At 32.8% G+C, this 24,992-nt stretch overlaps 2 protein-coding genes across 7 annotated transcripts; one reads left to right on the forward strand and one right to left on the reverse strand.

The window, feature by feature from the left end:
* The first annotated feature begins 1,679 nt into the window (after window positions 1-1,679).
* Window positions 1,680-17,409, forward strand: LOC110099705 (developmentally-regulated G-protein 1-like). Of its 6 annotated transcripts, XR_002303481.2 has the most exons (7): window positions 1,680-1,928; window positions 2,033-2,134; window positions 7,717-7,784; window positions 8,122-8,198; window positions 10,520-10,600; window positions 12,199-12,744; window positions 16,264-17,409. XR_002303481.2 is itself a non-coding variant. In XM_020826944.2 (5 exons), exons 2-5 carry the CDS (start codon window positions 2,065-2,067, stop codon window positions 12,212-12,214), a joined length of 231 nt encoding a protein of 76 aa, XP_020682603.1. In that variant the 5' UTR covers window positions 1,696-1,928; window positions 2,033-2,064; the 3' UTR covers window positions 12,215-12,354. The 6 variants fall into 6 exon arrangements, 4 of the variants coding, with proteins under 4 accessions (XP_020682603.1, XP_020682601.1, XP_020682602.1 ...); XR_002303482.2 differs by lacking the exons at window positions 12,199-12,744; window positions 16,264-17,409 and adding an exon at window positions 11,730-12,192 and having other exon boundaries at window positions 1,693-1,928; XM_020826944.2 differs by lacking the exons at window positions 10,520-10,600; window positions 16,264-17,409 and having other exon boundaries at window positions 1,696-1,928; window positions 12,199-12,354.
* A 968-nt stretch (window positions 17,410-18,377) lies between these two features.
* LOC110099701 (vacuolar-processing enzyme) lies at window positions 18,378-24,528 on the reverse strand. Its single transcript, XM_020826937.2, has 9 exons — window positions 24,186-24,528; window positions 20,506-20,670; window positions 20,258-20,414; window positions 20,058-20,143; window positions 19,769-19,968; window positions 19,614-19,662; window positions 19,316-19,528; window positions 18,977-19,183; window positions 18,378-18,840 (listed from the first exon to the last, which is right to left on the reverse strand). Exons 1-9 carry the CDS (start codon window positions 24,390-24,392, stop codon window positions 18,658-18,660), a joined length of 1,467 nt encoding a protein of 488 aa, XP_020682596.1. The 5' UTR covers window positions 24,393-24,528; the 3' UTR covers window positions 18,378-18,657.
* Window positions 24,529-24,992: the final 464 nt, after the last annotated feature.

Genomic DNA, 24,992 nt, shown 5'->3' on the forward strand with positions numbered 1-24,992 from the left:
TAGCCGCCTAGCTCCTCCTCGACCACCGCCGGACCACCAAGGAACGTCGGGGTTCTGCTGCACCACCGCCGTAGTTCTGCCACACCACCGCCGAACCACCAAGGGACGCCGTAGTGCTGCAACACCACCGCCGTAGTCTTGCCGCACCACCGCCGGACCACCAAGGGACGCCGGAGTGCCGCCAGACTACCACCTGACAGTGAAGTGACGTTGGACTTTTGTAAAACTCTCAGTTGATATCTGTAATCTGGTAGTCTTCAAGGACGAGTCAAGTCATTATATTTCCCTCAAATTTTAGTGGAATTATCTTCAACTGGGCTAGGCCCCGTGGTTTTTTCCCTTTCTGGGGTTTCCACGTAAAAAATATTATGTTCTTTGTGTGTGAGCTGGATATCCGTACAACGCTAAGACGTAGAATCATAACTCTATCGCCGCATATATTCTAGCCCGCAACAATAATAATTTTCTCTCTTTCATAATGAATGAGCAGGCTTAAACTTGTTGAATAAAGCTTCAGCTCAACATCGATTAATTAATCATGCTCAAGCCCAATATAGGGGCGACTCAAGCTCGACTAAAATTGTTTATAGCCCTAATTCGGGCTTGTTTTCTCATATGTGGCATCAATCCATACTCACTGCATCTAAGAGGATATTGGATCTTATTGGCAAGCCGAACATGTAAGCTGGACAAGTTTGACCTATGAGAATAGAGAGAGTTGGGAGACCATTGGAAAGTTCTATAGAATACTCAAGAAAGCTATAGATAACAAAGTAGCATATTATCCACAAAAATCAGACAAGAGTCCAGGATAAGGTCTCAAACTATTTCTCAACACCCTTTATTTTTAGAGTATTGAAGATATAAAAAAGACTACATATAGATAAAATAAAAAACACCTTTACAATGATGCACACTCTTATGACACATGCCCTTGGTTATCTAGATGAAAGATTTGAAGAATTATAGCTAGTTGTCTTCAAGCATGCTCTGTGATGTTGAGCAGGCAAGTATGCTTGGATGAGTACATGAGCTAGTGCTAAGCTAAGTGTACTTGCTTACTGATACGGTTGGCGACTTATGTGAGAGAGCCTAAATTGCCTTGAGGATAAAGGAAAGTGGGTTGTCGCCATGGGGATGGAGAACTACAAATTTGATGGCCGTGACTAGGTAAGCTAAGGGTTCCAAGAGTAGGCTTTTTTCATTTAATTGAATTTGGTGAGTATTGTCACTCTATGCGAGAGCAAGTACTTGAGGTATGTTGAGGAAGAACGGTGCTTGAGGTTGTGACTTAGTTACTCAGTGGGTGTTAGGTTATTAGCTTGGCGAGAAATCCCCAAATACCTCAGAGATGGCAAGCTCCTTTGTAGGTTCAGATGAGTGGCACCTATTAATCACTCTAGAAAAGTTCTCTACGAGCTGGAGGTGAATAATTCTTCTTGGACAATTAGAAGGGTTCTCAAGATGGGACCCCATTGTGGGAGAGTTTTCTTGCTATGATTCACCAACTACTTATTAAGCACCCGCAAAAAAATGGGTGAGTTACATTTTCAACCTTATTTTTACAAATAAACAAATAGTTTAAATATTTACGCAATTACACAAATCATGGACATATGAAGCCAATTTTCACATAACAAATGTCTAAAGTTTCGATTGGTTGTAATCAGATGGCCCCAATTTCGGGTCAAACACGAACCCTACCGGTTAACCCGTATTGACGTCCCCGCCAATAGTTCTCGCTCGCACTGCAGTGGTGGCGAACACACAGGGCTCGCCGCGGGCTGGAAATGTAAAGAGAGCTGGAGAGTGAGGGCAAGACGGTGAGCGAGAGAGAAAGGGAGATCGGAAACCGGTGGCAGCGGCGTCACACTGGATTTGGATCTTGACGGCTGACACCTCCTTTGACGCTTCTTTATCTATATAAGGTTTTTTTTTTGGTTTGCGTCCACACAAATCTTGTGGCTTCTTCACGCCGGTTTCAATTTTATGGATCTTACTATCACCAATCCGTGATAACTTAATATCTCAGGATTTGAGGTCAGCTGTTTCATACGAAGAAAGATGGGTATCATTGAGAAAATCAAGGAAATTGAAGACGAAATGGCTCGAACGCAAAAAAATAAAGCTACAGGTTCGACTGTATTCTTATTTATGTACTTTTTAAGCTGATTGTCGATATACTTCGCCATGCTATCTAAAGAGATATGGCAACTGCATTTACATTATCATCACTGCCATTATTAGCCTTTTCCCAATTAAGTTAAGGTTTTGCAACCTTCTATTAATCCCAGAACTTGAATATTTGTTAGCACTTAATCACTCTGACACATATATAAATTCATATTGTGCACCGAATACGAAGACTCTAGCCCTCACAAACGATTGATTTGCTAGTAGAACTCAAGGTAGGTTCCTCTCAAACTGATTACTATACTAGAATGCAGTGATTCAACGAAAACGATATATTTAATACCAATGTAATTTGTATTGGACAGTGTATAAATTAGCATGAAAAGTGACTCATCGAATAAAAGATTACAAGCTCAATATATCACTACAATCGAAGGAACGTTCAACATAGCTAGTGTTATTATAGTTTTAAGATTTGCATAATTTTTATATTATTGGTTGTTGTTGATGTCCACAGATCGTACTGTAAGAAGTTTCCAAGATTGTTTCATCCACCTAATTAATCCATGACATTATTTCTTCCTCCCCCTCTATGTAGAAATGTTATAAAGATCTGAATTCAAATATTTAGATTATGTTTTATTGCTTTTCCGTCTTAGTTATTTCTGTTTAGGAAAATATTTTTACTGTCCATGAGGAAAATGTGGATTAACTCTTTTATTTATATCTAGCCTGTACTCTAGAATCCTTGAATAATTGAATCATTAAAGCTTTCCACATATTTATATATTGCATCCGAGCAATTCCCTTAGCTCTGTCATATTTTTTCTAATATTTTCGTGCTTGTTTTTGCACCCAATAGAGCTGTTCATGCCGTCTGCCCCTTCTTGTAGTTGGTAGTAGAGTAAGCACTTGCTCTGAGTTGACTTCCATTCCTAGCCCATCTACATAATCAATAATACCACCTCATTAGAAATATCTGTCCTTACCATTTTCAAACACATGCTTTAATGGGCAATATTTCATCCAATGCTCTTAATCAATGATGCTAGTTGTCCTTGTAAGTGACTCACACACAAAATGAAGTAGGCACAAGTTTCAAACATGGAAGGTGGAAAATAATGTGTTGCTGTTATAGTTACTAAATTTCATGACATGAAATTGGAGAAAATTTTATGTAGTGCAAAGTCGCCAAAGAAATTTGAGATTTATCCAAAGAGACCTACTCCAAATGTTCAATGTTGACAACACCTCAACCATATTTGAGATAAAAAACGTTCTTTATAACCTACAACAAAGCGACAACTCTATCACAATATATTTCAATTGTTTACTCATTATTTATAATAATATGACATTTTTGATGAAATGGAGTGGTGGTGCCTATAAGATAATTAACAATTCAAGTAGATGCAACGAGAATGATAACAAGTATTTATCTACATGGGGATGGCTATATGAATCCTTTTTCTCTACTGTATCCTATTAAGAGTCAACTTCTTATTCAAAGATAAATAAAAAAAAAGTTATTTTTAATACTTTCTAATCATGTCTTTTTAGGTCTTTCTCTACCTTTCTTAGCTAGGTCGGATCTAATACATCTACTCTTATAAGAGAGTCATCAGAAGGCTGACGTTTTATGTGTCCAAATCATCTAAAACAATTCTCTCTAATTTTATCTGCCATTGGAGCTACTCCTATCTTTTCACGTATATACTCATTTCACAATTTATCTCTAAGTGTAAAGCCACTTATTTGCCTGAGCATCTTCATCTCTACAACACTTAATTTAATTTTATGCTTCTCTCTTAATGATCAACATTTTATAAATTACAAAAAAAAAAAAATCAACATTTTATAAATTTGGAGTAGGTCTCACCATCATTTTTCCAAATTTTCCGTTAAGTTTTTTATCACACAACAAGCCCGATGCATTCCCCCAATTCAACCATCCAACTTGAATTCTACTAATAATATCCCAATTTATTTCACCATCATTTTGAACAATAGACTCGAGATATCTAAAGGTGCACTCTTGTTAACTTATTGTATTTCCCAATGTTACAATCTGATCACTAGATCTATTATTACTAAAATTACACTCCATGTATTCAGTTTTGGATCTACTCAAATAAAAAATCCTCAGACTCTAAGGTTGACCTACATAATTCAAGTTTTTCATCAACTCCTTTCCTAGTTTTATTAACAAAAAGAATATCATCGGCAAAAAGCATACGCTAAGGTACATTCTCCTGCAAATGTTTAGTAAGAACATCCATGACTAAACAAAACGATATGGACTTAAAGCTGATCTTTGATGTAATCCAACTAAAATAGGAAAATATTTGGTCAAACCACCTTGTGTTTGAACACCAATAAGAGCTCCTGTATCCTTAATGATTTGAATATGAGCATTTTTAACTCGTTTCTTTTCTAGAACTCTCCATAACACTTCTCTTAGCCAAAAGACCAACAAAACCCACTAGTGGGCTGCCCAAAATGAACCGCCCAGCTCAGGCTTGACCCGAGCCAAACCGGTCCAGGATTGGACCGGTTCAGCCCAAGGCCGACCCCCCCCAGCCGCTCCGCCTCGCCTCCCGCTTCCTCGCGGCAGGTCGACCCGCGCGACGCTCTCGCCCGCGGCCTCCGCTCGCCCGTTGGTCGCCGATCCCCCCTCGGCTGATCGGAGGCGGGACGCATCAGAATGTTCCCACTATTGAGACTCTAATGTCATTTGACCCAAGTCCTTTCTAAAACTTGCAAATTGAATTTCTACCTTAATTACTTCAACAACCACCAAACTTTCAACACTCTTTAAACCACTAGATCTATTGCGAGCTTAGCTTCTATTGTTGAACAAGGGTAACCCTCTAAGTGCTCTCAAGGCTAAATTTGAAAAAGCAAGATCCTTAATTGTCGATTCACGTGCTTCTAATCACATGATTGGTGATGCTATGATTTTTTATTTTTCACATGTATAAACCATAGTGTGGATACCTCACTGTTCAAATTATAGATGGACCATTTTTTTTTTCTTTTTAAATTATAGATGGACCATTGTTTGCATTGGATCTATCATACTTTTAATTGACATTGTCTTTGAATTTGTGCTAAATGTTCCAAAATTTAACTGTAAAATTCTTTCCATTAGTAAAATTGCGAATGTTCTTAATTGTTTTACCAACTTCCTTTCAAGCATATAAAAATTTGTGGTCTTGGATTCTGGGGAAAAGATTGGCTGTGTGAAGTTGGTTGCTTGTCTCTACCTCCCTAGTAAAGATGATCCTGAGTAGCAATCATGGAAAAAGTTGTGTAGTTTTATAATTCAGCTTGAATAATGAGAATGCCGTCATGGTATGACATTGTTGGCTAGGTCATTCAAATATCTTATATCTTAAAAATTGTTTCCTATCTTCCTCAAAATAAATTTTTAGATGTTGTTAATGTGAGATTTGTTAGTTATTCAAATACTCTCACAACTCTTTTCCTCCCTATTCATCCTTACAAATCAACCCATCATTTTTCTTGATCCATACCAATGTTTGGGAGCCATTTATGGTCAATAATATCATTGACTCCTATTGGTTCATCACATTTGTTTATAGTCATTCTTGATTCAAGCGGTTGTTCCTTATGAAAGATAAGTATGAAATTATTACTATATTTCAAAATTTAATTAAGAGGATGCAAAGTTGCAAACTTGGTTCAAAATTAAAATGTAAATACTCTAAGCTAAAAATGGGCATAAGTTTTATCATTCTACCCTAGGGTTTAGGGCACACACATCAACACTCTACAACAAAATGGAGTTGTCAAAAGAAAAAAAAAACATATATTTGATTGAAGCTTGATTTAAAAAATTGAGGCGCATAATGAGCACCTCGAGGCTTAAGCTTCATTGGCTCCAATGAGGCTTATGACTTTTTTAAATGAAGTGTATGCCTTGAGGCTTAACGCCTGGAGGTGTTTTGAGGTAGCACCTCATTTAGGTTAAATTTATAAATTGTTCTTTTATATGTTATTAATAATAATATATATTTTATTCTATTATACAAAGAAAATGAATCGATTTGTTATAGGACGAATGAACAAATTGGTTGATGTTTGTGTTATGTTTAATAAAAATTGAAAAATAGGGAGCTCAAATTGAGGCAAATAACTAGTGATGATGAAATCAATCTTTTGGTTATTGATGACATATTGTTTGATGCTAAATGGATAATACTAAAAAATAGTGAAAGATATAAAATTAAAGATAGAGAAACACCTTTAATAATGAGGAGACTGAAGATATCAATGCTAATATTAAAATTACTATTGAATTGATGATAGCTTCTACTTAACAATAATTTTAAAGAAAGTAGCAAAGTAGGGTTGGAGCTTCAAAAAAATCAAATGGTGATTTAAATATAATGTGTTACTTTATTATGTTATTAATTTGTTGATTTATTTTATGTTACATTGAATCCCATGTTAACTGATATAGAGAGCAAAAAAATGTTGTAATTGAAGAAGATTTTGAAGATGACAATGCAACAAAATCCAATAATGATGTAATTATTACATATGAAGTATATTATTAATAATATGAAAGCGAGGATGAGGTCACTGTGGATCATGATCCTCATGGTGTATTTAAGTTTTAAGTAAGTGTTTATCGTAAATAGTATTTTAAACTTTCATTTTATAATAATATTTAAAATTGAAATTTATAGTTTATATCTTCATGATGATAAATCAAGTAAATAAATTAATGATTTATTTTATTTTTGTCATTTTTATGAATTATTTGTAAGTTCATGAGTTTTTTATTTTATATTTCTAGGCTTATGCCTTGATCTGCCTCAAGGTTTATGCTTTGTTTCGCTTAGGAAAAATGTGTAGATTTTTTATTTCACCTTTTTGACGTTGGATTGAAGTGCCTCGATCAATCATATTTGCTTCACACATTCCAAAATATTTTTGATGGGAAGTCATGTTAACTACAACATTTCTCATTAATCGAATGCCCTGATAGATGCTAAACTTTCCAAATCCTTGTTAAACTCTCCTCAAAACCTTTCCTCATACCCAGATCATGTCTTTCATTCCTCACTATGTGCAAAACGATTCTACATGAACATGGATGTGGGATTCTTCAAAAACTAGCCCTTCTATAACAATTTTGAAATTCAGAAGAAGAAGTCCAATAAAAATCATCTTTGGGAAACCAAGCATGCTATTGATTGATTCTTTCCCTAAGCTGATATTTTCACTAAGACCATAAGCTACATTTATTATGAAAGTTTGAACTCCAAGTTGGGTATGATTGATATCTACTACTGAAATTGAAAGGGTGTATAGATTGTCTAATGACCGTGGATTTTGGAGAGCAGGGATTTTGTTGTTCGTCTACATGCACCAGTCTAGGAACTTTCCTGTTCATCTGTTCTATTTGATTTTGTTTAATATGAAGCTGATTTGATATCATCATTTCTTGTGGCTATTGTCTAAATATTGTCTATATATTTCATACTGGGTCATTATATCTTGAAAATGAGTGAGCTGAGATTAAATAAACGGATTGGATGTTTTATTGAATAGAGTATCATCTTGGACAACTGAAGGCGAAGATAGCGAAACTAAGAACTCAATTATTGGAGCCTCCTAAGGTACACGGTATTTTCTATCAATCTTCTTTACTTTTTGAAACATGTGACCTACCATATATTGTAGCTTAGCAGCTTTCTCCTTCAAATTACATCTACACTTTGATTGACTTTCATACTGGACTCACAATGCAAACATAATGTACTAGGTTTTCTCCTCTTTTTCGTGTAAAAAGTTATTTCAATCTTGAAGGTTGTGTGCATTTCTCTTTCATCCAACTTTGATTGAAGTCTGACATTTCTCTTTCATCCAACTTTGATTGCATGTGACAAATGTATTATATGGTCCTTTGCTCTTAATTTTATTATTAGGATTGCTTTTTGTTTTGTTTTAATTCAGGGTTCAAGTGGAACCGGAGAAGGTTTTGAAGTCACGAAATTCGGCCATGGTTGTGTCGCGCTAATAGGATTTCCCAGGTTTGTTTTCTACAGACAACCTCCAAGCTAGCATAATGTTTATTTGAGAATATTACATTTTGATTGAGTTTATTAATGTCTAATTTTTAATGATTTATGGGATTCATTTTTTCAATATTTTAAGTATTAAAGATTGGTGCTTTAGCAGAATGACTTGCATTGAGAATCTTGCTCATAGTTGCATGCCTTCTGCATCACTTCTTAAACGTAGTTTGTACACTTGATGACCTATTATCGTCAATTTATATCACACTCTGGCTTTGTAGGTATTATATTTTAAATGATAAAAAAATTTGACAGACTTTTAAAAGCGATACATCTTTATTGAAGAGTTTTCCTGGTAATATAGAAGTCAAAAGGAGGACGAATTAAGAAAATTAATATTTCTGATTAAACTTCGTTGTTGCTCTTGAGACCTCTATGTCCGAAGAGAATTTGGGTTTTTTTTTTTATATATATAAAGAGTAGTTTTCTTAGAAGTTTATTATATTAGGATTTCCTTTTAACTTCAATTATAATTTTATACAGATTCCTCTAGTTTGAAAAGATAGGGGTTAATAATGCTTATATTCAAGTTATTAGGGATATGCACGTAGGAGCTGTTACATGTGTTCAAATACAAGGTGGTTTGACCAAGTATTTTCCTATTTCAATTGGATTACATCAAGGATCAGCCTTAAGCCCTTATTTTTTTTGCTTTAGTCATGGATGTTCTCACTAGAAATTTGCAATAGGATGTACCTTGGTGTATGCTTTTTGCTGATGACAAGATTTAAAATTGTGTAAATAAGCTTCGAGGCGTTTTTCGTCCGTGAAAAGCCTCACGGACGAAGAATTGCATAAATGAGAATTTAAGTATTATAGCAGGTAATTAACAGTTAGGTCTATAATACAATAAAAACATCTAAATGAGAAGTGAAATTAATGAAAAAGAATAAAATAGATGCAATATATTATAATGAAAGTACAAAACTACAAATATAAGTCTATCAAAACTCTCAAACTATAATTAAAAAAACATCTAAAATCAATTATGTCCTATCACTAAATGAGTCTTCAAGGGAGGCATCTTCATCTCCAATTGTATCTATGAATGTCAAATCTTCATCATCTTCAATGTTACTCACTTTTCTCTTCCCTGTTCAATAAGAATGATTAGTGTCCTGTTAATTGCATATATATAAATATATAATGTAATAGCACATAAGAAATTGTGAGATACCTTTATTTACTTGTTGTGCTGCAAACCTAGTGGATGTATGTGGTGTGGTACTAGTGAATGTACTCACTTGATCTGTTTCGCCCCTCAAGACATTCATACGTAGATCCTCTAGCTGTAGGTATGATAATGACAATCTGTCTGTTGACTATAAAAAAAAGGGAGGAACATAACAAAAAAAAAAAAAAAAAAGAGAAAAAAAAAAAAAAAAAAAAAAAAGAGAACAAAAACACTTGCCTTCGAAGCTGGCCCCACCTTACCACGAATATCGCTAAAACGAAGCGACTGTTCGTTCAAAAACAGGTAACTGCCCGATCATTACTTTAAGGCTAAATTAAATTGAGCTTATTTATCATTTCCAATTCGGTTATGTTTGGTTTGAAGGAATTGAAAGAGGAACATAAAAGAAAATGAGAGTAATAAATGAATTGAACTATGATGATTTTTAATTTATTTGCATACTTGTTTGGTTGAGCATAAATTAAATCTTTTCTACCATGTGATTCTTAGGAATAACAACATGAACATTGTGGTTTAAGGGAGAGCCGATCTACCTCTCTTATAGTAGATCACATGTATCTTATTATCTTGTTGAATAGATAATACAAAATCGCCCACTGTTGTGGTATTAATGAAGTTTTCTATAGGTTTGTTTGCAGTTTTGACGTTAAAGATTATCAGAATTTTTGCACCTTCTCAACTCTCATGCATTTTTTTGATGCAGAGAACCCTAATGATCATAAATAATTAAGAGTCATATCATAATAGTTAATTTCTTTAATTTCATTTAAATTGTTATGATATATTCTGTATCATGAGGCATGGTCCATAACATCTTATCTACCATGTGAATAATTCGAAGTATTAATATAACTTGATAAAATGGTAACTTGAGGATAGTTCAAACAAGAACCACCAAATGCAAACCACCAATTGACTTATCTCAAAAATTGCTTTTGACAGATACCTATTATAGCCTATCATTGAAGGTATGAAACATGATAGCTATTATATTATGTTTCAGGAATCATGTATTATATTTAGTTTGAAAACAATTTTTTGTTTAATGGCCTAATTATTTTGCTTTCTTTTCATTATGAAGGGGAATTTACAATTATTAGACTCATTTATGCTATTGATGGTGATAACTATGACAACGTGGAAGGAGGCAAAGATACAAAAGGTAATAGTGATAATTATCAGGTGCAATAAATTTGTTCTGTAAACATAAAATGTTAAATGGGATGATTAGAGTTGTTTAAAGGATTAGGTTGGTTTAATAGTGGTTGTTGAACGGATTAAACATTATTGAATTTATCATCTGATTGATGAGATGTTGACAAAGAACCCAAATAAAAAAACTTCAATATCGTCCCTTTTAATGCACTTAAATCAATAGCCTTATAGAAGAAGTTACCAAGATCTAAATAATTGAAAGAATTTGCTAATGATTATATTGAAAAATACAATGTCATATGATTTGGTATTACAAGTAAGAAGAAGACAAAATATTAATTTCTTAGTGAGCCATGTCCTAAGCAAGATATAATGTTAGTATCAGTAGTAAATAAGACCAGAGACTAAGAGACAAACTAATCGAAACCAAGAAACCCACGTAACAAGACATAAGAGGGTCAAATGAAAAAAGCTTCAAATAGAGAGAAGGGCTGCTGCACAACCAAAAGAAGCAACTTGAGAGATGAAACTGTAGAAGTATATGAGTTCAAAAAAACAAAAAAAGAAAACTATTAAGAGCTCGGGTGGTCAAAAAAAGAAAAATCGTAGTCAATATTTAGAAGATTAAGTCAGAAATAATCAGACTTACCATTATTATCCCGCTAGAAGAAATAATCAAAAATGAGAAGAAAAAAAAAAGATAAATCAGCTATCCAAAAACAACAATATAGAATCAGATGGCAGTAAATTTGGGGAGGTCCCAATAGGAAAGACATCAAATCTTTGGCTGAGAGGTCTGAAAAGCATATAGGGTATATGTACAGATAAAGTCTGCAATGGGCTCCAACAAAAGGTTGGCAAGAATAAAAGATTGAGTTGTGTCATATAGTGGTACAGGATGAGGAACATATCAGAACATATTATAATGGATAAAAAATCAGCACAGAAGCACTGATTGGATATGCACTAAAGCAAAGGTTTTTGCTTGTTTTCCTAACATATATTTAGGGAAGTATATGAATGGAAGAGAACAAAATTCAGTCTATTGGTGTGGTCAGTCACTTATTATTTCACCTTAATATATTTTTAATTAATCTATGTGAGATTATATTTTCATGTGTCTCTCTTAACTGCAGGATAATGTTATGGGAGTCGCAACACTAAGTATGCAATAAATTATCATAGACTTATAAGAGTCACAAAAAATATGAATTTTCAATTTAGTTAAAATAGGTATTTTAACTAAAAAATAAATATTCAACTCAAATGCTTAAGCTCATGATCGGGAGTTGATCACCCACATTTCTGATATGATTAAGCCGAATAGTGATGAAGAATCATGGAGAAGAAACGTCTGAAAATTGGAGAAAGCAGCGGAACCGAATTTGAAGAAATCAGTGATAAGAAATCAGAAGGTTTAGAAGGATATGTGTTTTCTGTGGTTGTAGAGCAGGGAAAAAGGACTTATTTCAGTGTTGCAGCTCTTGAGCTTGGCAAACAACTGGTCAGAAATAAATAAATAAAAAAAACTTAACAAATTTAGCTTCATTGCTTTTACGATATGTGCATTTTATATTTATTAATAAAATGTCATTCTGTCTTCAGGTTGATAGGAAGATAAATATGATTTATGGTGGTGGGAGTATAGGTCTCATGGGTTTGATTTCTCAAACTATCGTTGATGGTGGCTGTCATGTCTTAGGGTGTTAACTTTCACCATGTCTTATCTTTTTTATTCTATTTATTTCATGTTTCATCAAACTAACCAATATTTTCATTTATTTGTATAAAGAATTATACCAAGAGCCTTACTACCTCACGTGGTAAAGAGCTATCACGATTTTAAAAAAGCTTCTTCTTACACAAAGAGTTACAGAAAAAAAAAAAAAAAAATTTTTTTTGTAGATTTTAGGAGAAACTATTGGAGTAGTTAAGAGTTAAGACAGTTGCAGACATGCATGAGAGGAAGTCAGAAATGGCTAAACATGATGATGCTTTCATTGCCCTTCCCGATGAGGAAAAATGGAAACTCGTTATTTTTTTTTAAATTAATTTAAAGTATTTCATTTTTAAACTTTAGGTGGATATGGGACAATGGAGGAGCTGTTAAAAATGACAGGTTGGTCACATATAGGAATACATGAAAAGCCTGTGAGTAGTATATGATTTGATTGACTACTTTACTTCTTAAGTCATTTGCAAAAAAAAGGAAGAAAAAAAACAACATAGTTAAAGAACATTGTAAGCATACCTAAACAGAAATTTAAATGGACATATATGATCCAACAAGAAAACTACAATTATGAAGCAAGTATTCCTGTTTTCAACTTCAATGTTTGGCAACTTGAAATGGAGTAGATTGAAGAAACAAAGCAGCCAGAAACCAGAAGTTAGATTCAAATAATCCCAACTCATCATTCAAACCATAATTTCAACAAAACTTGAATCCCAAACTCCACTTTCCTCCGCTTACCATTATGATGGCCACCATCGAGCCTGTGCTCGGTTCTAATCAAACCACCTATAGATAAATCTATAAAAATCTAAAACTGTATGTATAACAAAATTTCTTATAGGATTAACCCCAAACCCGGAACCAAAACCAATTTGATTCTGAATCCGCTTCGAAATGATTTATTTTAAGGTACATTATAAAATAAGAAATTTTTGGGGAGTAATATATCAAACACAAAGAAGACCTCAACATCGAACTCCAATAGCTAATTCAAAAAAAAAAATAAATAAATAAATAAAAGACCAAAAGCAAAAAAAAACCAATAACATCGAACACCAATAACACAACAAATACAAATAAAATAAAATAAAATAACATTTACAAATATTTTAATGAAAATAAATAAATTAATTATAAAAGATCTTGCATTTGAGATAATCCATAATGGTTTAGCGAATTTACGTGAAATGCGATGGAGTGTTCAAGCGAATTGATGGGTTGATGGGTTCTGCGAAAGAAAGATGGATGAGAAGTTGCGCATAGTGAGAGTAATATAACGGTGAAAAACTGCTATACATTTCCTTTCTTCTTATGTTTCAATCAAATGCAAACAAGAATATCACAATAAGAGATGAAGTAGAGGAAAAGCAATTCCCAAACATATTAAGTTGTTTGTCTCCAGAATATAAGATTGACAAATACTATTTGTTAAGTTAACATTTGTTATGGAGTAAGAAAATTTTATTTTAATAGGTAAGATTGTAGTAGGTTAGTCGGGCCTAGAGACGCGGACGAATTTTCGATAAGCTTGCGTTTGAAGGATGAACTGGTAGTGCAAGTTGAAGCGAAAGAGAAGTTTGTTGTATCCGCCAAAGCCGATCAACTTGGCACTCGGTAGTGGTCCTCCAGGGACAAAACGACAATGCCAAAGAAAGTCAGGTATGCAAAACAAGATAATGCGGACATAGAAATGCAACAGAGATTACTAAATTGGAAAACCTAGAAAACTTTGAAGCAGGAATTTAGGCCTTAAAATAGAAGAAAAAACATTCATTTTTTAAGAGAAGGAATCGTGGAGTAAGGGGGCGTCGGTGAGTGGTCGAGGCAAGTAAAAAAAATTGGGAAGAATGTTAAGAGAAATTCACCTTGGGATGTTTGCTATCCAGCGAGCAAAACATTTGCGTGAATAGACATCTCCTTGCAAGCACATGAAACTTTATACAAAGGGAATGCGCCATTCCGTGCAGGGATGCGTTGATAGGAAGAAGAAATAAGGAATCTGGCATTTTGCGAGCAGACAAAGACTCATCGTTATGAAGAAGAAGGTATAGGAATATTAAAGATGGATATTAAGTTAAGATTTTTTAACCAACGATCACGATGATGTATCGGGAGATTCATAAGTGACACTTTAATAGTAGTATAGATATAGATAGATAGTATAGAAAAAAGGACAAGGAAATTTGTTTACCTTAATATTGAGGAAATCAGGAAACCAACATCCTGCTCGTAATGGCTTCAATTCTCGGTCCAAAGGAGTGCTAGTCTTATACTTTGTCCAATCCATTAAAAAAATTAATAAATAAATAACAATAGAAAACTTCAATTAAGCTTCTATCATCTATGTGAAAGAATTGGAGCCTGATTTGTGTACAAAAGCTCACTTTGTTTTATCCGACGATATTAAGTGCCATATTAAACAGTTTTTTTTTTGTCTTCATATGACCGACCCTGTTTGGTTTGAAATAATAATTTGAAGAGAGGAAATGAAAAGAATAAGAACCTGTTTTGATAAAAAAAAAACTTTTTCTAATTTGTTTTCATCTCTGGGATTAGCCTCTTATTTATTTTTGCAATATTTATAAGCGTGGAATTAGTTTCTATGGAATTTGAAAGATTATCAATAATATAATATGATAAGCTTTAACATATGAGATTAGGGCTTTGTTTGGAATTGAACGACTTTCTTATTGCTTATTAAAGCAGTTTTTTAGTACAAAAAATTGCTTTAAGAAACAATAAAGAAATCGTCCCAAATGAAGCCTAAAAATCTTTTTTTGGATAACTTTCTTATTGCATTTATTTTTTAGACTGCGACTACAATCTTGCTTGCTTATTGTTTTTTCACTATTTTTGAAAAAAAAAAAATTATATTAGGAAGCTGTTTTTACAATAGTTTTTAGAAAAATTATTACTAATAAATGACATTCATATTTAAAAATATTATAGTTGTTCCAACGAGCATTATAATATCACTTACAGTACTTTATATAAGTATACTTTTCTTCAATATTTCAATGCATAAAAAAAATATAAAGTTCTACTTACCTGCCTCGATTTTTATGCAATTCTCCTTCTCATATACTGACAAAAAATTGATTTTATAAATGTAATGTTTTATATTTTTATTGTAATAATTTTATAGATATCAGTAAAAGTGTTGGTTTCATTTCATTTCAAAATGTAATATTTTTAATATTCTTAAAATGAATTCTTCAATTTATAGGGATGAATTGATTTTGCGGAGAAAATCAACATTTCTATTATTTTCGCATTAACCAAAAGAATTATAATTTAAAGTATACATATCGACCATCAGAGGGGTCAATTTGTTTAAAAAAAGATTAAGATAATGAATCGTTTAAGGTACATTATAAAATAAGAAATCTTTGGGGAGTTATATCGAACAAAAAGAAGACCTCAACATCGAACGCCAATAGCTAATTCAAAAAAAAAAAAGACCAAAAGCAAAAAAAAAACCAAGAACATCGAACACCAATAACGCAAAACAAATACAAATAAAATAAAGAAAAAACATTTACATATATTTTAATGAAAATAAAATAATTAATTATAAAAGATCTTGCATTTGAGATAATCGATAATGGTTTAGTGAATTTACATGAAATGCGATGGAGTGTTCAAGCAAACTGATGGGTTGTGAGTTCTGCGAAAAAAAGATGGATGAGAAGTTGCGCGCAGTGAGAGCAATATAATAGTGAAAAACTACCGTACATTTCCTTTATTCTTATGTTTCAGTCAAATGCAAAAAGGAAATATCACAATAAGAGATGAAGTAGAGGAAAAGCAATTCCCAAACACTTTAAGTTGTTTGTCTCTAGAATATGAGATTGACAAATAGTATTTGTTAAGTTAACATTTGTTATGGAGTAAAAAAATTTTATTTTAATAGGACGAAATTTTTATTTTAATAGGTAAGAATGCAGCAGGTTGGTCGGGCCTAGAGACGTGGATGAATTTTCGATAAGCTTGCGTTTGAAGGATGAACTGATAACGCAAGTTGAAGCTGATGGCTCTTGTGAAGGGATAGCCCAAGAATTTATTCTAGCTGCTGAAGGGAGGAAGGTGTTAATATTTGAGCAGGGAAAAGCCTGATGAGGGAAACAGGGCTTGGTACTTATTCATGTGGAGCAGGTCGTGAAGAAGAGAGGTCGATAATGAAAAAGTAAATGCCAAAGAGAAGTTTGTTGTGTCCGGCGAAGCCGATCGACTTGGCACTCAGTAGTGATCATCCAGGGACAAAACAACAATGTCGAAGAAGAAACAAGATAATGCGGACATATAAAAGCAACAGAGATTACTAAATTGGAAAACCTAGAAAACTTTGAAGCAGAATTTAGGCCTTAAAATGGAAGAAAAAACTTTCATTTTTTAAGAGAAGGAATCGTGGAGTAAGGGGGCGTCGGTGAGCGGTCGAGGCAAGTAAAAAAAACTAGGAAGAAGGTTAAGAGAAACTCACCTTGGGATGTTTGCTATCCAACGAGCAAAACATTTGCGTGACTAGACATCTCCTTGCAAGCACAAGAAATTTTATACAAAGGAAATGCGTCATTCCGTGCAGGGATGCGTTGATAGGAAGAAGAAATAAGGAATCCGCCATTTCGCGAGCAGATAAAGACTCATTGTTATGACGAAGAAGGTATAGGAATATTAACAATGGATTAAGTTAAGATTTTTTAACCAACGATCACAATGATGTATCGGGAGATTCAAAAGCGACATTTTAATAGTAGTATATAGATAAAAGGACAAGGAATTTGTTTATCTTAATATTGAGGAAACCAACAGCCTACTCGTAATGGTTTCAATTCCCGGTTCGTCTTATAGTTTGTCAAATCCATTAAAAATTTAATAAATAAATAACAATAGAAAACTTCCGATTAAGCTTCTATCATCTTCTGTGAAAGAATTGGAGCCCGATTTGTGTACGAAAGCTCACTTTGTTTTCTCCGATGATATTAAGTGGCATATTAAACAGTTTTCTTTTTTGTCTTCATATTAAAGCAGCTTTTTAGTACAAAAAGATGCTTCAAGAAATAGTAAGAAAATTATCCCAAATGAAGTCTAAGGCTTTGTTTGGGATGGCTTTTTTGCTGCTTCTTAAAGCAGCTTTTTAGTATAAAAATTAAAAATTTTGTACTATAAAGCTGTTTTAAGAAACGGTAAGAAAGCCGTCCCAAACGAAGCCTAAGAATCTTTTTTAGATAACTTTCTTATTGCATTTGTTTTTGAGACTGCAACTACAATCTTGCTTGTTTACTGTTTTTTCACTACTTTTGAAAAAAGAAAATTATATTAGGAAGTTTCTTTTACACCAGTTTTTTTTTTTTAAATACTACTGATAAATGACATTCATATTTAAAAATATTATAGTTGTTCCAAATAAACCTTAAATCATCCGTTACTTCGAGCGTTACAATATCACTTACATTACTTTATATAAGAACACTTTCTAGAATATTTCAATGCATTAAAAAAAATCAAATGTTCTACTTACATGCAGGGATTTTTAATGTAATTCTCTTTCTCATATTGCGACAAAAATTTGAATTTATAGCTGTAATGTTCTATATTTTTATTGTAATAATGTTATTGATATCAGTAAAATTGTTGGCTTTATTTCATTAAATAAATGTAATATTTTTAATAATCTCAAAATGAATTCTTCAATATAGAGATGAATGAATTTTGTGGAGAAAATCAACATTTTTATTATTTTCGCATTAATCAACAAAGAATTATAATTTGAAGTCCACAAGTCCAACATCAGAGGTGTCAATTTGTTAAAAAACGATCAAGAGAATGAATCAAATTAATATAAAGTTATATAAATGAAATAGAAAAATGAACAAAATTATCATAATAAGAAAAATCAGTTCTTGCATAGTTACAAGAAGATGTCTTTGCTTGAGATTTAGCGTGAGACATTTCACTTTTAGAATGGCAATGGTTCATTAGGAAATTGATTCATCCCAACCATTCATTCATCCTTCAACAGTTCAGATCAACCCATTGAGTTTAACATAGATAAATACTTCACGAATAATAGAAATATATATAATTCAAAAGCACAAATATGGACCCAACAAGTTTACTACAATGCCCTCATAATGATATATAATAACATTTACACAATCATTTCAATAATTTGGGCATTTACCTTTAAGATCTATTACAATAACAGCCATCAGTGCACATCAGTCCACAGCTGACTACATTCTATTTACAACACTGTATAAGATAGCCACAAGCTAGCATAACATTTGTTATTCAATGGATTGTGCTTTCCTTCCTTGGTATAACCCATTTCAGGCACTAAAGCCTCTATGAAGAGAACTCCATGGGGTGGATGGAATCTGGCTGCAAACTTCTGCAGAAACCTTAGCCATTATTTCCTTGCTGATGCCAGCATTGCAAATGTTAGCAATAGAGCGCATGTGCTTCATGCCATACTGAGATAGAGATCCACAGTGTGTTTCAAAAGTCCGAACCTGGAGAAGGAAATGCAAATCATACTTAAATAAATCTAAGAATTTTGAATGTATTTGATGAAGGTTGAGACTGATTTATTTATATCCCACTTAATCTTGAGATAGTGAAATTTGAATAGAAGTTAAAGAAACTTACCATTGATTTTAAGCATGCCCAATTGTCGACTAGTGGCTGCCCTGTCTGTCGAACTGCAGTAAGGACTTCTATGCCTTTCTTTGATCCAAAGAGAAGCTTCCCTATGAGATTTATACTTTTATCAACATGCATACGATGAGTCATTATATCAAGCAGTTCTTTCTGTGCATTGAGTTTTTTGGATGATCCTTCAGGTGAATTACGGAACTGTTACAAAAAAAAGGAGAGAAATGTCATCTAAATGAGTGCAAGCTTCATGTAGTGAAACAAGCCGACTGATCTCAATGGTCTATAAGAAAAGGCACCCATATCATATGCAAGTTCAATGTACTAACTTACCTTATGCCAGTAATAAACAAGGTCTGCATCACGCTGGTTCACAACACTTGGTGAAAACGGAAGAGAATTATCCTCAATGAAAGTAGAGTTTTCATTGGTAGGATTTGAACCAATGTACAAGAAAACATTTTCCTCGTTGATACCAAGCTCACCATATTGCATGACATGAGAACCTTGATTATACGTCTCATCAACAGATGTCCTTGTCTTGACCTGTCAATGTTAAAAAGTAGAACATAATAAGCTTCACCTAGTAAGTTGTATATATTAAAGATGATAGAAAATGAGAGACTCTTACTTGTTTGTACTGCTGTTTTAAAGTTTCAGTTCTCAGATTATGAATATCGCTGTCCACCCAAGAAAAATTATTATGTTAAATCAGTACATCAAGAATGTAAAATAAGACATGAAATAAGTTTATCAAGTTACATTTAGATGGATAAGAGGATGCACCTGTCTTCCATCCAAGATATGCTATAGAGGTCTCCCAAACATGTCCAGTATTCTGAAGGTGGACTAGGACTTTCTCCAGGACAATAAGTTCCCCAACTACTCTCCACAGCATTAGATGCCGTTGTAGCATATATACTTATATCTTCAGGGAGAAGACCTTCAAAAATACTCCCAGATTCGCAAGCCTCAAGATAGATGACCTGAAATAAAAAAGTTAAGGCCATCATTGTCTTATAAATAAGAATCTTACTTAGCACAACTCCATTTTTTATAAATAGCAATTCATTACCAGTTTTTTGTAGGAATTGGAAGCATGTTTTTTCTTCAGAACAGAGATGAAATCATCCGCATAAAGATAAGGATATGTAGGCATGCCTAATGATTGAACAACATAAATTGAGCATCAAGTAAAAATTGCTTTCTTGATCATGTTGGAAATTTGTAGGAATATAGAAAACTTTAATAGACTCGAATTCAGTTAAAACTAACCTAGAACTCCTGGGCCACCATGGTCTGAATAAAATATAAAAATATGATCGTCAGGTCCACTATCAACAACTTTCCCACTACCACCGGACACAGATTTTTTATCTCCAAGGAGAACAGCAAAAAAATTGTCAACATTAACATTATCTCCTACATAATCCTGCAGATAAATTTAAGAAAGATGTTAGAAAATATAAATCAATTATAAAAAAAAAAAATCATGATACTGTCAAGTCTCATAAAAATCAAACCTTGGGAACTCCAGCATAAACATCACCCCCATCAGGACGATTAATTATAATTCCTTGCCTGGGATTTTCCTCATTGTATGCAATATCATCATACATGAAAACGATGATATTTTCATCTTTCAAACCACCATTTTTCATGATTTGATAGGCATGACATATATCAGCCTAAATGAGTATAAGCAAAAAAAAAAAGCTTAGATAGAAATAGATATTCTCTCAATTGCAGTTGAAGAAATAGATACAATTTATCATTTTTCGTAAAAAAAAAAAAAAAAAAAAAAAAAAAAAAAAAAAAACTAATTTTGTAGAAAATTGGTGATGCAAGCAAACCACAATATACAAAAGATGAGAAGAAATTGTATTAATCAGATAAAAAAAAGTAGAAAAATCTATATTAACCACTTCAAACAGTCTCCCAAGTCTTAACCTGCCGTCTTTGTTGAAATGTTTCTTATCAAGTAATTTCTCACAATCAAATGCATGTTTCGCCATAATCGTTACACCAGTTATTGTCGTAAACATATAACATTGAATAGATATCACAGTAAAAGATATGAAAGATGTTGAGTTCATTAACCAAGTGAACAAAGTTTATGTGCTGCATCACTAACTAATACTAGTATTAACCTGAACTACTAGAAGAATAAATCAGAAAAAAGTTTAAGTTGAGGACCCTTCAAAAATTTTTACGGTATTAACAAGAATGGTATCATAAGCAAAGTGAGAAGAAAAGGCGCATCAAACTTTGCTTTGGGAGTAAGACAGAGCATTGTTCTCAAGCGTATATGGTGGCAGGACTTGAAATCACAATGTTGGTGCATTCCTGAAAGGCTAGAAATACTGCTGCATAAATACCACAGCACCGTCACCATATATTCTACTACAGAATTCTTCTCTTGTGTCAGAGTTATAGAGAAAAAAGATCATGATTTGATGATAATTGTGCTGAATATGATATCTAGAATTGTACTTGTTTTTAGAGAAAATCTAAAAAATTTTGAAGCTCATCTTGAAACATTTTGGATTAGGTATAATTTTACAGAGTACAAATAGGAATTATTAATTTTACAAATAATTTCAATCTTTTAGAAAATTACGTGAAATTTTAAACGAGAAAAGAATCGAATCGGTATACTAACTTTTTTCTACATGACTAAAATAGTCTCCGATAATATAAAAAAAGCAATTTGGTTAATTGAATCTTTAAGTAGGGATCAAATTAGTTCTTTAGTTCTTTAGTGAGATAATTTAAATCCTTATTTAAAAAGTTAAAGAGTTAAAATGATTTTTAAATAACCGATAACCATTTTGATCATTTGTAAAGAATTACGAGATTATTTTTGTCCTTATCTCTATATAAAATGAAAAAAAAAAAAATGCTAGTGACATACTTTAAGTATAGAAAAAATTATATGTCAGAAGATCTAGATATGATTTTGTATTGATGCAAGTTGTATAAAGAGCTCCCAACATAAATTTTTTCTCTTTAAATACTTCATCTTTCTATCGAATAAAGCTATTAAAAGTCTGAAAAAGCTATTACAGAGGACCCTATGGGTTTTGAAGACAATATCATAAGCAAAGAAGTGAGAAAGAAAGCCCATAACCACCACAACTGCTTCAGAACGAAGCAAAAGAGATTGAAGTTAGTAATAGTATCTAATTATTTTTTAACTTAGGTATGTCAACTCGGGTTCCAATCCAACCTATAAATCATGACATATTGTTGACAAAATTATTCATTTTAGACAAATAATAAGAAATAAAACAAAATATATATATAATTTAATATGATTTTCTTGAAAAATTTTAAATAATTAAATCGTTATTTTTTAAGCCTGACCCATACTGACCTCAAGCCGACCCGTTTTTCTTTCAAGTCACTAAATTGTTTGGACCAGTTGACTCAAATCAAAATTTTGTGCATTAAATACAATTCAAGTTCATAGTTCAATATACACAGTAAAGGTATCACTAGTAAAGTGTGAAAGGAAAAAACAAGCAATTTCACGGCTTTGCTTTGGCCTCCTAAGGATAAGCCAGTGCAGAAAAGATGCGCAGCCCACCCATGTGGCCCGTTACTCCAATTCTGGCTTCGGGTCACCGGCTAGTTGAACACAAATAGAAAGCAACGTGTGTGGGCCTACGAAGAATACGTCACTTACCATTACATGCAATTAATTCTTTACCATCCGTAGTGGTGATCTCAATTATAATTCAAGAGTCGACTTAGGATTCCTTTGGAACAATGATAATTTTTTATAAATGTGATTATAAAATTATTATAAAAAAGTAAATTTTTTAAAAATTATCGTAGAAAACAGTTTTCTAAAAGAAAAAATTTAGGATTCCTTTGGAACAATGATAATTTTTTATAAATGTGATTATAAAATTATTATAAAAAAGTAATTTTTTTAAAAATTATCGTAGAAAACAGTTTTCTAAAAAAAAATTTATTAAAAATAGTTAAAAAACAATGATCAAATAAAATTGTTATTACAGTTCAAAAACAAACAAGTAGGAAAATCTTCATTAGAATAATTTTTTTACTGTTTTACTTTTCAAAAATACAACCACAATTTATACTTGTTGATTACTTTTTTGCTGATTCGAAAAAAAATTTGTGCTAGAAAATTACTTTTACAACTGAATTAAAAAATTATTTTCTCTATAGCAATTTTATAAAGAAATAAAAAGTTATTTCAAATTAAACATTAAATTTAAAATTAAACATTTCAATCAGCTCCAGCCAAAATTGATCAGTTTCAAATTTGAGCTGACTCACAATTTTTTTAGAATATTTTAATAATTACTGAAAATTAATACCTATCTATATTAATAAATAGTATTAAATTTAAAAGCATATATGTATATACATATAAGTTCGAATATATTAATTTTAAATTTAATTTAATTAAAATTTAAATAATTATCATATATAATTTCAAATGGCGGAAATATTTGCCAGTCCTAAAGTTTGAAAAACTGCAATTGAAGAAAAGAGTGATCAGCTCGAATAAAGTCATCAACAGTTCAAACCATATTACGTAATCCCAAAAGATAAAAATAATAAAAATAAATAATAATAATAATAATAATAATAATAATAAATTAATAATAATAATTTTGTTTGGGCAGCATCATCAGCGCCACCGCAGCTCACTTCGCATCAACGGCCTTTTGCTTTGTCAAATCTTTATTCCATTCTTGTTTCCAGAAAAAGTTGGCACTGAGATCAGAGATCGCTTTCATGATCTTCGCACGCCATTAATCCCAAAAAAATCAAAAGGAGAGAAAAACGATCCAACCAAATAAATCTTTAATTTTAATCTGAACCCTCACAGAAATGTCTAATGATTAATAAAGACAAATTCAAACCAATCAATAATCGAGTTTACTATTTCCCCTTAATAAACAATTATGCTAATCTTCTATGCGCTGTATAAATCCAAAACTTGGATTCTCCAAACTCAGAGCAAAATACTAAGGGATCCAATGTCCAAATAGCATCCGGAACAGTTCTAAACAGTTCCTTCATACATAATCACGCGATGAAGTTTCGTGAAAAATAAATTAGATCGGATTAACGCAGAAATTACCAAAACGAGTAAGTAGACAAATCCAATCAATCAGATTAGCCAAACCCAAAAGAAACAGGAAAGCGACAGAAGCTGAAATACCTGATGCCGGTAATTTCCGTAGCCGGACGATCCTGCGATAAGGATAGCCCATCTCGTCCCGACGGAATCATCTCCGCCGGCTTCCAGGCGGCGGCCGGAGATTTCTGACGGCAACCGAAGGACCGGATCCAACCGAGCGGACGCAGGTAAGAGAAGGAAGGAGAGGAGGGATAGGAGAGAAACGCAAATAGACGAGCGGCGTTCCATCGAACCGAAGTTTTAGACGGCGGGCGTTGGAACGGCGGTGGGAGGAAGGGGAAGGCGCGGTGGGTCGTTTTATAAGCTCAGTACGTGCTGCTGGCGAGGGTTTGGGCTTACCGGCAGTACAACCCTAGGTACACGTGGCAGGAGGGCTCACAGAGCAGAACCTTGGGAGTAATGTAGGGCCGAATATTTTTTCCGAACTTGCTATTGAAGTTTCGGGTGAAGGAAAGATACTAAGATCCGCCGTACACAACAAAGCTGAATGTGGACGGATATGTGGAACTTGGTGAGCGGCTCAGGCGTCAGGGTTGAAATTGAGATTTTAGATTTCAACCCGTTTGGTGAAATTTGTCAATTTTTAAGATGTGTTATATAGTGATACAAGTAAAATCTATTAATTTTGTAAAAAAGTTGATTACTAATAAATAATATTATATATAATAATTTATAAAAATTATCTAAATAGAATAAGATGAAAGATTACATTATTTTAATAATGGAGCGCTAAGTAGAGTTGGAGGAAAATAAAAAAATGTTGTTTTAAAGCTTATTAGCATATGTGTTTGGATTAACTTCAAATTTTGTTAGAATTGTGATAGAATA

Source organism: Dendrobium catenatum, unplaced genomic scaffold, assembly GCF_001605985.2.
Source record: "Dendrobium catenatum unplaced genomic scaffold, ASM160598v2 fragScaff_scaffold_365, whole genome shotgun sequence".
NCBI classification, from domain to species: Eukaryota; Viridiplantae; Streptophyta; class Magnoliopsida; order Asparagales; family Orchidaceae; genus Dendrobium; species Dendrobium catenatum.